General features: G+C 37.0%; 1 protein-coding gene across 1 annotated transcript; it reads left to right on the top strand.

Annotated features, from left to right (window-relative positions):
- Positions 1–12252, top strand: LOC136238991 (heat shock 70 kDa protein 12A-like). Its single transcript, XM_066029719.1, has 3 exons — positions 1–332; positions 2052–2267; positions 10816–12252. The coding sequence occupies exons 1-3, from the start codon at positions 24–26 to the stop codon at positions 12043–12045; spliced, it is 1755 nt and encodes a 584-aa protein (XP_065885791.1). The 5' UTR covers positions 1–23; the 3' UTR covers positions 12046–12252.
- The last annotated feature ends 3800 nt before the right edge of the window (positions 12253–16052 follow it).

The raw sequence follows: 16052 nt of genomic DNA, 5'->3' as shown, positions 1-16052 counted from the left end.
GCTAAATAAACCTCGGCTAAAACATGGCTAATGGTTCGGACAATACTTTGTACACCCATTTTATCGCTATCGACTTTGGGACATCTGGTTGTGGAATAGTCATGTCGACCGACGTCAGCGAAAAACCACGTTTATTCTCCAAATGGGTGCCAGGTCAGGTTGGAATTGCAATAAAATGTCCAACAGTGATGCTGCTAGATCATAACGGAAAATGTGAAGCGTTTGGATTAAAAGCTAGAGTAAACTACAACAAGAACTGTGTTAAGCATTCTGAAGAGTTTAAGAATTACTCTCTATTCGAGCACTTCAAAATGAAATTATACGAAGAAAAGGTGCCGCATTGCAATTGTGTATCGCGTATAAATGTGGGACATGTACATTGCGTGCATGTAGGGACTGGTTTAGGATAATTACGGTAGAAATCACTGTAGCTAAGTGTGCTAATATAAGCACTCAAATGCAAAGCTTGAATTTGAAATGGAAGCAATTTTGACTGAAAATTAGTGAATAGTGTGGAAATTGTAGGCTTAAGGCCAATGAAACTTGATTAGCAGTTTCGCGTCATCGCCCGCATGCTTTTGATACACCCGCATGGAATTTCATTATTGGTATTTCAGATCGAAATACTCTAATAGAGCAGTCACTTTTACTCTAATAGAGCAATCAGCTATACTCTAATGGAAAAATCACTTGTTATAGATTAGTAAGGTATTTATGCAAGAGTAGTCAATGTAGATCTTGCTTTTTGGCAGAAATCTTCATGTTTGGGATGTGTGTTGTGCTTTTGAAAAATAATGAATAATGATTAATAACCGCCCGCCCGCATCAAATTTTCAAAATTCTGAGCGAGAAACTGGCAATCAAGTTTCATTGGCCTAATATATACCTTATCATAATGCGTATATGCATGGCACTGTCATGTAGGCCAGTTGCTGCTCTATTAGTGTAGCAACAATGATATGTTAAAGAAGGAAATAGGAATTTGAAGCAAACGGTGAGTTAAACCATGTTGTAATATGGACACGAGTGATTTGCCAGAAATGTATGCCCAAAGTCCAAGGGCTGCATGCTGTCAAGCTAACAGAGGACTCATTACTTGGGATTGCATGTCTATAACCCCTGACATATATAGCAAAAGCTTTAGCTATATATGAACTATCTGCTTGTACATACTATTAGAACCAACTAGCTGGTTATGCCAACATAATTTGGGGCATAATAATATTTTTATTTATTTATTTTTATTTTTGGGGGGGGCATAATAGGTAGGCAGTAAGCAAAAGCATTGGGCACAATGCCATCACAGTGTTAGTGCATTGAGTATCAGAATTCTTCACATTTTGCATGATGTAGATTGGGATAGTCTAATAAAACAGGCAAACACAATTAGATATACAGCTACTTGTGAAGGACAAAGTATAGCTAAAGATCTAATAGGAACAGTCACTGCTTGCTGAATTATTAAAAGTTCACAAATGCATTAGATACTCTAATAGAGCAGTCAAGATGTAGCACGTGCTGACGGCTATCCTACATTTGTAACAGGAATTGTCCATATTTTCCATAGTGACTAGATTGATTGCAGAGACACTTCTCATAGTGTTCTTTGTTTGCAATGTAATGTAACGGGTTGAAAATAAAGCATAATGGCTCACTCTCCATTTTTCAGTGATTGATAGTGGAGGCACGTGTATGGCACCATTCTTTCTTTTGATGTAATGTGAGCATGTTCACTAGTCATAATTATGTTGCTAAAAAAAGTAAGCAAACAAGTATAAAGAAATTAGGAGTTTTAAGTTTGATTAGGGATCATAGAAATTAAAAGTAGTGAAACAAGGTACACCTGAAGATATACTAGTGGACATTAAATCCCTAATTCAGTCATGGGAAGTAGGGATTAAATGTCCACTATATCTTCAGGTGTAGGCAACCTCCCTTGTTTCACTACTTTATAGATATTCATGGTCTGTTTGTTTTGTGCTTAGTATAAAGTCTGTCATTTTATACGTAACATGTACAAATGTAACAGATATTTAATAACATTTCTTCAGAACATCACTCATGGTTTGATGATTCAGGCAGTCAATGGAAGGAAGTTACCAGCTGTCACAGTTTTTAGTGAAGCTTTGGGTTACATGAAAAAGACAATCTTAAGCGAGCTTGATGCACAAGTTGTCCATCCTAATAGAGCCATTTTGTGGATATTGACAGTACCAGCAATATGGAGTTCTGCTGCAAAGCAAGTTATGAGAATTGCAGCTGAAAATGTATGTGCAAATTATACATGTACGTGTATACAAGTGCAACTGTTAGCTTTTTTAAAATTCTATACTTAGTTTTCTGTATGCGTTTTCAAGTTTTTAATGCTGGATTTGATGTTAGATGCACCTTGAATATTCCTTAAAGCAGAGTCAATTATTACTGCCTGACATAGGCCATTTGTCAGACAAATATCATGCATGGCCGACCATAATGGAACCTGCCTGACAAAATGTCAGACCAAAATAGAAGAAAATTGTAGAGTTTTTATAGTGAAGCATTGTCAATAATAGCAAATGCAATTTGACAACAATGATTGTATTATTATAGGTTGAGTCACTCTATTCTATCAATGTATCATAAAGATTTCCCTGTTATGACGAATTCCTTAAAACAGTAGTATATCAATGTCAGGTAATGCTTTAGGTTGTCTGACATTTTCACTGGGATTTGAAAAAACTTATAATTGTCTCTGCCTTAAAGATAATTTTCATTACGTGTGATATTTCTAGGGTGGTTTTATGGTAGCATTTTGCCATCCATTTTAGGGAGAACCTGCAGAGATATAGTCAGTTATGAAATTTTTTCAATAGTTTGTAAGCATTTCATTCATTGACTTTAATGCATTTAACCAAGAGTTCATATAATATTATATATATATATATTGGTTTAACTATCAAACAGTATGGTAGCACTGTTTAGAAGAGGGTAAGCCAATCTTATCACCTATTTATGAATTTCGTGAAGTGCTAGTGTTGAGTATTCAGAGAGTTGTAGATCACCTATGTTTGAAGCTACGTGTACCAGCTTTTTGCACATTTTACTCCTAATTCCTACCTTCCAGAGCATTACAACTAAGTTTCCTGCCATTTTACATACATGGTGTTTTTGAGGTCAATTGTATCAGGCAAGCTCCAATAGGGTTGTTGGCAAGGTGTGGAGGAGCAGTTTTTAAAATTGAAAGAGGAATGTGTAGGGATGGAATTAAGTCAAATTATGGCTATGCAGGACTGAAACCTAGCTAAAATGAAATTCAAATTGGTAAACTAGCTATACTGATGTAGCTACCTGGTGCAATTATGCATATGTGGGCAAAACCAGTCTTATCATTTACAAGTGTCAAAATACACAGTATTCAGAGCTAGGGTTGTACTTGCCAACAGTTGAAACTACATTTTCACATAGAAATTTACTGGAAGACATTTTAAAGGTATGTTTCTAATCAATTTGATTGAACTAATCAAATTGTTTTGGCAGATCTTTCCTGTACAGTACTACGTGTGCTGCATGATACAATGTATATCATATGACACAGTACTACAATAGTGTATAATCCTCCTCAGTAGATCTGCAAAGTTCTCATTCATTAGTTCCTATGTGGTAGATTATCAATTATGTGTAGCAATAGTATTCAAGCATGCTGTAAGGCCATCATTATTATATTCCTTGTTTCCAGTCACTGCCCGCATAAATTTTTAGGTAGCCACATCAAATTTTAATTATTTGATTATAGATCACGTGAATGCACTATTTCATGATAGAAGGAGGCACAGAGTGAACAAGTTTTAAGGTAAATGCATTGGTTGTGCATGTAAAGATAGCAGCAGAAGGGTGGATGTCCCTCCAACAGGTGTACAGTCCTGGCAGCCTTCAAGATTGAGATACTCTAATAGAGCAGTCAGAACTGAAATAACAATAGTCAAGTATATAATTAATAATCAATAATCACCTCCCACCCACATTACTTTTTGTTCCATTGGGTGACAGGAAACAGGCAATACAATAATGATGGTCTAATAATAACTGACTAAAAAGGCTAAGGTTATGCATAATCGCCAAATTACCGCTGTCTCCTTACCTTTTAAATCATCCGATATTATTACTGTCTGTTCATTTTGACAACAGGGCTGCGATGAAAAAAGACCAACAATGATTCTATTCCTACATGATAAATACAGTAACACATGGAACCATTGACATGATATCCATGAATTGACACCTTTGTGCTACCAGAAATGGGAACAATTCCATAATGCATGTATGGGATGGATCAACATCAGTTAGTAGCTAAGTTAATCATTTAGTAGAAAATTCTATTTGATAGAAAGTTTGTATTCAATTGTAAAAGCAAAGGCTCTTATTTTTGGGCTCTTATTTTTGGGCACTTATGACAAACTAAAAGATGGGCATATCCCAGACTGAAATGCAGAATACAGAAGTGTAGCCACAGGTACTGGCTAAAGAATTTACACAATAAAGCATGAAAGAGAAGGCATAAAGAGCCAAGATGACACATTGTGTGTATTTGTATTATTTACTATGAACTCCATAGTTACAAATTCAAACATGTGCTTACAAATGGTAGTACTGTATATAGGCCAAAATTATCACCCAAACACTAGCTTCACAATGCCATCCTGGCGCCTTGGCAGTATTGGTTAGGTATATCCAAACCCAAAAGTGCCTTCAGTATGACCAAGAGTTCATAACATATATACTGAGGAGAGTATCCTACTCTCATATACCCCTGTAGAAGGGCGTATTGTGAAGTTATGATGCAACGACAAGATGTTGTGGTTTGTAATATATGGGCAGCCGTAAAAAGTACAAGATTTGTTAGCACCATTTCACACTTGCAATGCTCAGGATAGCTGTATTTGCGAATGGCCTAGCAAGAAACGCCTACAAAGCAGTCTTAACCCATAAAGGAACGATTGTAGTTCGGTGAAAAATGCTTAGAGCTGGAGTTAATTTGGTTGCTAGCGATGTTTTTAGGCACACGTTCAATCGATATCATGTTCAACTAATGATATCATTAATTATACAAAGAAAAATGGGTGAACTGAGAAGTGTTATATCATAACTTCAGGATACGCCCTTCTACAGGGTATATGAGAGTAGGATACTCTCCTCAGTATATTATGAACTCTTGGTATGACTAAGAGTAAATAATAACAGAGAGAGTATCTATCTCCAGTATGGGTCATCAAAAATGACAGCTGCAAGTCCATAGGAGGCTTCCCTTGAATTTACAGGAAGGGTGATAATATGTTTTGGCTTGTATACACTAACTCTCAAGGGGCCCTAAAGTGTTAATTCACTCAATCAGCACTTATATCATAAGTGTGGATTTACTGAAAGACCTTTGGCTGTCATTTTTGATGGCCCATACTGGAGTTAGATACTCTCTCTGTTATTATTGTTTGATGTCACTTCAGCCCGACAGGTGCCTTTTCATACCACAGTGCATACAATACATGCATCATGGACTTAATTACCTTTGTCCTCCTTTGTGTCCATGCCATTTCATTTTGCTGACAGCCCAAGGTGTCAATTTGCAGTAGCATGATGGCTTCCCTAAGTTTTTAAATGGGAAGTGTTCGTATTTTCCATGGTGACAGGGTTGATTGCAGAGGTACTTCTCCTACTGTTTTTCACTTGTAGCGCTGTGTAACGAATGGGCTGCCACTTTGCTTTCAAGTCAGTAATTGATAGCTGCAGTGTACATTCAGACGAAAACGTTAACTCTGGAACCATTCTTTCTTTTGATGTGGTATGCATGGGTTTACCAGTCATAATGATGCTACAAAAAGTAAACAAACAAGTATCAGGAAAAAAATTAGGAATTTAAAGTTCAATTAGGGATCATAAAACGTAGAGAAACAAAGGGTACACCTGCAGATATACTAGTAGATATTTAGTCCCTAATTCAGTCATGAGTATAAACTAAGGTAGGTAATAAATGTCCACTAGCATATCTGTAGGTGTAGACAACCTTCCTTGTTTCTCTACATTTTTGCTATGGTCCTTAAAATTCCTATTCCTTATACTTGTATAATATTAATATTAAACTAGATAGTAAGTAATTAACTAATAAATGGCTAATCAGCAGTTAGTACCAGTCAGATGCCAACATAAACTTCTTCTGAAATTTGTATGTATGCATATATGTAACCCAGTCTGAGAAAACCGGTCTTATCACCCATGTCAGCAGATTCGATTTTTCACCCAGGACACAAAGCTACATGAATAAATTCGCAATCAAAATCAGCTAGACTTGAGTGGTCTGGTTTTGCTGGCTGCTTTTCCCAAGCCCAGTGGCGATCTGTACGTGTGGTGTGGGGCCTTAATGGAGCTCTGGTCAGCCTGGGGATGACTGTACATGGCTGTACATGGCTGTACAGCTTTGTGGTATTGAATAAGTACATCTACTGTGACTTTCCTTTCATTTTAACCAATTTTGAGACCTCAATGGCCCAAAACTTGGCCTAATTCATCCTTATGCCTTCCTTTTCAATTTTTGAACACCATCTTGCCCATCTTCCAGGCCCCCCGCTTCCCACCCATTTTGCAGCTCGCCTGATACAGTCAACCTCGGTTTAAAAACTATATAAAATGGTGGGAAATTTAGTTGTTGGCTACTTGCACAGTGGATGCTGTGGAAGGTAGGGAATTGGTGTAAAACGTGTGAAAATTTGGTGCACATAGCTTCAACCATTGGCGAGCTACAACACACTAAATACTTAAAACCGGCATTTCTCAATACTTTTAAATAGATGATAAGCCCAGTTTTCCCAGACTGGGTCACATATCATATCGTATGATAGTACTGTACATTAGAGATCATGAAGTTTTGGGCTTTTCTGGCCAAAAATAATTAATATCACGCTAAACCATACAGCCTCAATTTCTTTCATGACAGCTTGGCAGTATTGGTTAGGCATAACCAAGCCCATAAATGTCTTCAAAGTACTCCTCCAAAAATTTTCTATTTACCAGAATTTCTGATGACTAACTGATGCCTTCATCCAAGCATAATTCAACATTGGATAAGGCTATATATGGGCTTGGTTTCTTCATTGTTTGACACCACTTTGACTTGAGACATGCCTTTTTTGCCAACCACAGCAGCTACAATGCATGCATCATGAAATGACTAACTTACATTATAATTAGTCCTCTTTTGCGTCCCAGTTTTTTTCGCTTATGACACAAAGGTGTTGATTCACAGTAGTGCAATATGGCTTCCCCGTGGCCGCTTATCACACTTATAGGATTGATTGCAGTGATGCCTCTCATACTGTTTCTCGTGTGTAATGTGTATTGTATTGTATTGTATTCTTCGTGTGTATTGCTGAAAACAAAGCATAGTGGCTATACCATTTTAGTAATTGATTACTAGGGGCATACATTCAGACACATTCATGCCTGGAACCATTCTTTCTTTTATGCAATATGTACTGGTTCATTAGTCATAATTATGTTATAAAAATGTTAACAAACAAGTAGAAAGAAGAATATTTAAGTTAGACAAGTTAAAGGAAAAATTAGAAATTTTAAGTTCGATTAGGGATCATAGAAAAAAAAAGTAGGGGAAACAAGGGAGGTTGCCTACACCTCCAGATATACTATTGAACATTTGATCCCTAATCCAGTCTATACCCAAGACCAAGACTGAATTAGGGATTAAATGTTCACTAGTATATCTGGAGGTGTAGGCAACTTCCCTTGTTTCCCTACTTTTTTTTCTATGATCCCTAATCGAACTTAAAATTTCTAATTTTTCCTTTAACTACTTTTTTTGTAACATTATTATGACTGGTGAACCCACGCATACCGCATCAAAAGAAAGGATGGTGCCAGAATTAATGGTTTTGTCTGAACGCACGCCCCAGCTATCACAAACTGCTTAGAAAGTACAGTGGCCATTATGCTTCGATTTCAGCTATGTTCAGCCCGTTACACAGTGCCACAGATGAAAAACAGTAAAAGAAGTCCCTCTGCAACAATCCAGTCACCACAAAAATACAACGATTCGCGTGCCCCCAACTATCAATTACTGCCTTGTAAGTGCAGCGGCTATATTACGCTTCGCTTTCAACTATGTTCAGCCCATTACACAGTATTACAAATGAAGAACAGTGTTAGAATCATCTCTGCAATCAGTCCAGTCACCACGGAAAATACGGACAATTCCCGTTTACAAATGTACTGTAAGGAAGCCATGCATTGCACTACCACGGATTGACACCTTTGGCTGTAAGCAAAAAGAAATGGGACACAAAGGAGAACAAAGGTAAATCCATGATGTGTGTATTGTACGTACTGTGGTATGCCAAAAGGCACATCTCGGGATGAAGCGACATCAAACAGTGAAAAAATCAAACCCGTAGCCTTAGCCGTTATCAAGTTATGCTTGCCTGAAGGCATCAGGCAGGCAGGCAGGCGGGCGGGCGGGCAGGCAGGCAGTTAGTCAGTAGAAAATTCCATTGTATAATATTTTTTTTTAAATTCGTAACAATTTATTGGAAGCCTTTATGATCGTACTGATACCTAAGTAATATAGTTACTGTAACGAATCTAATATTACATAATATTATTACTACAAGTAGCAAAGTTACTAATCTCGTTAGTGATCCACTGAGTAACGCCTAGCCACAACGAAGTAATGAAGCCTACTGAATGAAGCTTATTCACCAGCTTCTTACTTATAACCAAGATTTGCACATTGTTCAACAACGCAATCATGTCACATGATAAGGTGGTAGTTTCACATGTGAGAGCTTAAGGCTGTGGACACAAAGTAATATAATATGTAATATTATTATAGTTACTTTATTTTATGAGTAATATGTAACTGTAACTAAATAGTTCAGTTGCAAGTAATATGTAACTAGTTACTTTTAAACAGTAATAACTTGCCCAACACTGCCTAACCAATACTGCCAAGGTGCCAGGATGGAGTTGTGAAGCTGGTTTTTGGGTGAATTTTTTGGCTAGGAAGGAAAACCCAAATCTCCATGATCCCTAATATACAGTACTACCATACTATATGATTAGAGAACTAGGGATCAAAGAAAAAAGTAGTGGAACAAGGGAATAGCTAAAAAGTAGTAAAACCGAGAGGTTGCCTATTCCTACAGTCACTTGCACAGAGAAGACAAACATCAAGGCTTAAATTATTTTTTAATCATTTACACTTCTCAATACAATTTATAAACACTAATTCTTACAAGTACACAGAAAAATTTGGAATTTTCAACTAGAGTAAGGACCATAACACATCAATAAAAATACTGAAACAAGTTGGAGTAGTGCACGATATTAAATCACAGTAAAACAATAAGAAGTGTTATATCTCTACTGTGCTCAAGATACCATTATGGAAATGCACAGTAAGGATATAACACTTCTTATTGTTTTACTGTGATTTAATATCGTGCACTACTCCAACTTGTTTCAGTATTTTTTATCAATGTGCTATGGTCCCTACTCTAGTTGAAAATTCCAAATTTTTCTGTGTACTTGTTTGTTAACTTTTTTTGTACTGGTGAACCCACGCATCTGAAATGGCACCGCATATCTCAATTATCGTCTGAAAAGTGAAATATCCATTACGCTTTGTTGTCAGCTTTGTTCAACCAGCTGCAGTTACGTAGCATTTTGAATTAAGAACTGTTCGAAAAGCATCTCTGCAATCCACGCATACCAAAAGAAATGGTGCCACGCACTTCGGTATATCAATTATCGTCTGAAAAGTGAAGTATCCATTACGCTTTGTTGTTGGCTATGTTCAACCCGTTACACAACAGTACGAATCAAGAACTGTTTGAAAAGCACCTCTGCTATCAAAATAGCCACTGTGACAAATACGGACGATTTCCGTTACGAAGGGAAGCCATCATGTGCTATCACCAAATCGACACTTTTCGCTGTCAGCAAAGATGAATGGGGCACAAAGGAGGACACTGGTAAGTCCATGAAGAATGCATTGTACGTACTGCAGTATGCCAAAAGGAACCTGTCGGGCCGAAGCGATGTCGAACAGTGAAAAAATCAAGCCCGTAGCCTTAGCCGTTATCGAGTTACGCTTGTCTGAAGGCATCAGTCAGTTACTTACTTACTCAGTCAATAGAAAATTCTGTTAAATAAATTATTTTTAAAATTCCATAGCAACTTGATGAAAGCCATTTGGGTTGATCTGAAAGCTTGTTTGGACTTAGTTCTACCTAACCAATACTGCCTCATCGTCGTCAGTGGAAATTGAGGCTGTTTTTGGGTGATATTGTTTTGTGGGCCACGCCTACTCCTTTGTGGTCCCTACTATACAGTTACTATCGTACTGTATGATAAATTTAGTTTTTTCCCAAGAACAATTGATGAATGGAATCATTTACCCCACCATTTACTTGAGTTGGGATCAGTCGATTTATTTGTAGTTAATGTAATTGCATGTATGTAAGTAGTTAACTAAGCATGTATGTGTGTATTTGATTTTTCTTGGGGCAGGTCCCCCTGGACATACTGGCTGTCCAGTATAATTAATTTTTTTTAAATCAGTCATGGTTATAGACTGAAGTATAGGGTTAGACTAAATGTCTGTATATCTGATAGGCAACTTCTCTTGTTTCACTACTTTTTAGCTATTCCATTGTTCCACTACTTTTTCTTTGATTCTTAATACAACTTAAAATTCTTAATTCCTTCTACTTGTTACCATTGTTTTACTATTAGTTAGCCATGTATTTTTAGCTATATAACTGATTTTTTTTACAGGCTGGCTTTTGTTCAGACAACAACTCATTAAAGTTTGCACTGGAGCCAGAGGCAGCATCACTCTACTGTTTAGATGAAAAGGAGGATGATATACTGAGTGCAGCTAGTGGCCAACATCTGGTTGTTGATTGTGGAGGTGGAACTGTCGACATTGCTGCTCATAAATGGATAAAAGTCCCTCTAGAAAAAAAGGTATATGCAGAAGAAATACATAAAGTCCATGGTGGCCCTTGTGGAAGTTATGCCATAAATGCTGAATTTGAAAAGCTACTTATTGAGATATTTAAACTAGATATAACTGACCTAAGAAAAGTATGTGGTTCTCATTGGAGCAAAATGATATATGATAATTTTGAAAAAGAAAAGTGTTCCTTTGTCATTGGTAATGATAAAATCTCTGTCCCAGTACCTATTAAAGTATTTGAGTATATCGAAAAATTATCTGGTAGAAGTATGTCTCAACTTCTCAATGAATACACACAATATAACATAGAGTGGGATGAAAGTTACGAAGCACTTGTTCTACCCTCTGAACTAATGTGCAGCTTATTTGACCTGATTGTCAATCAAGTTATTCATGTTATAGACGACGTATTAAAAGCTCCAGAATGTAGTCTGATTAAAAAAGTTTTGATGGTTGGAGGTTTTTCACAAAGCAGCATTTTAGTTAATGCTGTAAGAAAGCACTTCTCTTCCAGATTAAGCGTGTGTATAGGTACCACTCCAATATTTTCTGTATTGTATGGCGCAGTAAAATTTGGCAGGCATCGGAACCTCATTAGATCTCGTATTATGTGCCAAACAGTGGGAGTGGAAACTTGGGACGACTTTAAGCCAGGAGAACATGATGAGGGTAGAAAATACACTGATGCTAATGGTAAATCTTATTGCAAACATGTATTTACAGAATTAGTTCAAATTGGACAGAGCATATCTACTCAAACACCCATTTCAAAAAAATATGTTTTCACACCAATTCTGAATGACAAAAAGATATGTTGTTTAAATATATATAGCTCTTATGAAAAGGAACCGAAGTATATAGATGATATATGCAGCTACCTAGTTGGCACGTTAATCCTAACAGACTTACCTGATGAAGCATCTCAGCAAGTGGCAGTACTTATGGATTTCCGAGGAACTGAGATAACTGTAACAGCTACTAATAATGCTACTCATCAGCACCTTCCGCTAAAGCTTGATTGGATCAAAGATAAATATGTCACATAACATTATTACGCATCTATGTATGTTTCTACACAGTAATTTATGTAACATGCATACACGCATATGTACAGGTATCTTTATTTGCACATTATTTGCTGAGGTGTATAATCATTATGTAGTTGCATAATTATAATGTCTGTCATTCCTAGTTTGCTTTTGTGTTATTTAAAGGCTATTCTTGATGTACTTTAACGAACATACCATGCTATGTGGTGCATGTACATGTAGCAATTTAATGTTTTAAATACGTACTTAAAATAAGATGTTACGCATGTAAGTGTGTCTGTTATTATTAGTACTAGTACTAGGACCAGGTCACATACAACCTAGTACATATATACACCAACATGACAAACCCCTTGTGAGGCTATGCACAACAAGGTGGTTGAAAGTGTGATCAACATGTGATTCCAAACCAAGCCAATATGGAACAATAGTAACAGATATAACACAATAGTACCATCATAACTAGAGGCCACTAATACGTATAGGTAGCTATGTTTTGTATGCATATACATCAGACATCACTGTGCCATTGCCACACTACTGGGCACTTAGCTACATTACTGTGGTAATGGTATGTAGCAATACATTAGTGGCAACACCAAAGTGGTACCTCATTTCCATAAATCTGGGTCAGCCCAGCCCCCCCTCATATCGACTACTTCCTCTGTCCCTGCTCCATCATTTGCAGTGATGTACTGAAGAGCAAAGGTTTTGTCATTTTCATAGAGTGACTACATGGCTAGGGTATTTGCTGCCTCTACATCATTTGTGTTATATGGACACTTGTCCCAATCACCAGAGGATATTTGGGAAAATGGTTTAAAAACCTTCTTCAAATGCTTCAGCCTGGTCCACCACTGGACCCAATGTTCTGCTCCTGCCATTTTGATGTTGACAGTCTTCTTAGTCCTGTACTAATAAGCTTGATGGTGTCCAGACCTCCATGCAGTGCCTGCAGTAAGTCAAAAATATTTAAAATATCTTGCTTTGATGTGGAACTTCAGTGATGCATTTTGCAATCTTGCAAAATGCATCTTGCATCTTCTCTTTTGCACTATCGTTCACCATGTCAGCAACTCACTAGTATGATCTCGTCTAGTGAACATTACACCCTCGTAGAACAATCTCATCTCATCTCCAACCACATCTCTCAATTCTTTTGCTTCAGAATCACTCCAAGCGATTACAATACCTTTCGAATTCTCACTTAATTATTAAACTATCCTGGCATGTGCAAAACATGATATTAAATGTCACCTTGTGAAGTTCAGATGATTCCTTGCTTGCCCTCATGCAGGCTACTACAGCCCATTTCATTGTTGCAACATCAACAACAGTAGCATTAAATAGATACATTAGTTCTGTATTCTCATTGTGCAGTGTATGTAGTCTAAAAAGCCTGCTTCTAAAAGAAGCTTGCTCATCATAGTCATAATGGGTTCATGATGAATTGGTAGGTCATAGATACTGTTATGGCATAGTACACCATATACAGCTGTCCAAATGCCTTGTATTGCTTATTTACTATGGTGAATCCTTCCTTAAAGCTATCTTTCTCATCTACCTTATCAGCAATTGCTCCATTTCTGTGATAATATGCACACCTTTTCATAACTATACCACTCTTTTTTGTATATAATAATAAATTGATCCTTTCATAACTAGTTCCTGCCACGTCTACACAGTAAATTCAAATGGGTTATTTCAACCTCCATGGGTAAATTTAAACTACAGAAATTTTGGTTAAAATGACCATCTAAAGGTGGTTGTAACTGGGGTAGGCATTTGAACTAAATCAGTCAAAATAACTAGGGAAGGTCAAGATAAATATTCACTTAGGATGTTGAATTACCATATTTTGGTAATTTCAGTGTGTATTGTCAAGTCTAGTATGGTAAGGTTGAGATGATCAACTACATGGTTAAATTTACATTGGTACACGTACTGGTCATTAAAATATTTGCAGTTAATACTGTTAGCTAACTTTACATCCCACAATCAAAAGCAAACATGGAGAACATAGGTTTATATACAATTTGAAAACTGTAAGATTAGGTATGTTGAAAGTATTAAGATGTAGAATTATCATGAATACACGTGTCATAGATATAGATTAATGTATGTTATTACTAGTGATGACTGACTCATTAACTAATTAAACAAATAAATAAACAAATATTTGTGACGAGAGTTAATTTTACATTGGATGGTTAAAATGACCATGATGGCAAAGTGGTTTCAAACACTTGGCAAGAGGTTGAACAGACCATGGGACATCTGGGTAATATACCAATTTGACACCTCAGATCAAAAGAAATATTTCATGCATTGCCCTGACCACAGGCATGATATAGCCCTGACCATTGACTTTGATGCTGAGGCATTTACAAAGCATTGGTTCCCTTTGATTATTATATAGAGCTGCTTAGTGATTTAAGTTGAACATGTTGGTTTCAGTTAGGCTAGACATTATTTTTGAAGAAAAAATAGTTAAGTGAATCAGCATTGGATAGTTCAGTTACTAAGTATCACTAAATAGCTAATCAATTTTGCAATGTGGGAATTGAAAATAACAAGGAGAAAACATCCTGACCACCTGGTAGACTCCTGTAAGCGTTCGAGCGTAAATCGGATGGCTGCAGGTTCGAGGCTACCAATGTCCAGTAATGGATTTTTTCTCCCTTCTGCAACTTTTCAAATACACTTTAGGTAGCTAATGTCTTTGAGCAGGCTTTAGGAACAGGTGTCCTATAGATCTTCAGCACTTGTGCTGTAAAGCATTAATAAATTAAAAAAAAATTTTTTCTACACTGTGTAACTAGTACTACTAGTACTACTACTGCTACTACTACTATTACTACTACTGTGGTGTGAGTAAGTGTTGGCAATCATTGTTTGGTCTTCGTGGACGAAAAACCTTTTTTGGAACCCAAAACTGATCCTGTCTAAATGATGCAGTGATAGTAACTATAGTTACTGTCACTACATCATTTAGACCAAAATGACATGCTTCACCAATCAAACCATCAATACATTTTGGTTTGGTAACAGAGGAAGGTTGAAGTATATACAGTAGGTCTATCCTAGTATGATAAAAGTTCATTGTTTCTGAGAGTTACAGCTCGTAAGGCCACTCCAAGGAAATTCCTTGTTTCCCATTTCATTGACCTCAAAAATACATGCGGGTGGGCGGTTCATTATCCATTATTCATTATAGATATTTCCACTAATTTTCGAAGTTCATAACTAACTTATAACAGGTAAGAATACAGTAGAAATATTTAAACTAATAACCTGAACAGTGAAAAGCTAGCTAAATGGGCTTTCTGAATGCTAAACTAGTTACTGCTATGCAATCACAGGATATATTAATGTTCAGTTGACAGCAATAATGATTGGAAGAGAATTTGCATGCGGGCGGGAAATGGGAAACAATGAATTTTCTTGGAGTGGCCTAATCTCGTGATTCATTGGAGACATTTTGATCGATCTGGCAGTTTATAATAACCGGAACCAGAAATGGAACGGGACGGAACGACTAAACCAGGTAGAGAAGAAACCAAAGCTGAACCCGACCCGAACCCTCAGTAACCTGAGGTTTGCCTGTTAAGCATAATGATGCAGTCTTTCACTGTCTGTATGAAGATAAGTTTTTGGTGAGTTCGAGGTGAGCTAGGGTTGGCCTTCGCTCGCTCAAACTCTAGCTCGCCTCGAACTCACCAAAAACTTACCTTCATACAATTAGTGTGCTTGATAGTGGAATTATCAGAGTGACCTTTCCGTTCCATTCCTGATTCCGGTTCCGGTTATTAGTCTATAACTTGCCAATCGATTTCCACCATTGATTTCCACCCCAAAACCGCCATTGCAGCTGTGAGAGTTAGTCCAACATGTAACAGCATGTTAGCTATTTTGAAAATGTTGTGGAAACCCTACGTGTGCATTATACACAGTCCAGGCGCCAATATGACGTCATCTAAAACTAGGGATTGTACCTGGTGGCG

Source organism: Dysidea avara, chromosome 11, assembly GCF_963678975.1.
Source record: "Dysidea avara chromosome 11, odDysAvar1.4, whole genome shotgun sequence".
NCBI classification, from domain to species: domain Eukaryota; kingdom Metazoa; phylum Porifera; class Demospongiae; order Dictyoceratida; family Dysideidae; genus Dysidea; species Dysidea avara.
Note: the sequence above shows the minus strand (reverse complement) of the source record. Positions and strands in the feature narration are given on the sequence as shown.

Bases quoted from the DNA above. Each gene is read 5' to 3' on its own strand.
- LOC136238991 (XM_066029719.1), top strand. From the start codon at position 24: ATGGCTAATGGTTCGGACAATACTTTGTACACCCATTTTATCGCTATC. The intron at 333-2,051 runs GTGCCGCATTGC...ACATTTCTTCAG, and splicing joins TGAAATTATACGAAGAAAAG to AACATCACTCATGGTTTGAT. The intron at 2,268-10,815 runs GTATGTGCAAAT...TTTTTTTTACAG, and splicing joins TGAGAATTGCAGCTGAAAAT to GCTGGCTTTTGTTCAGACAA.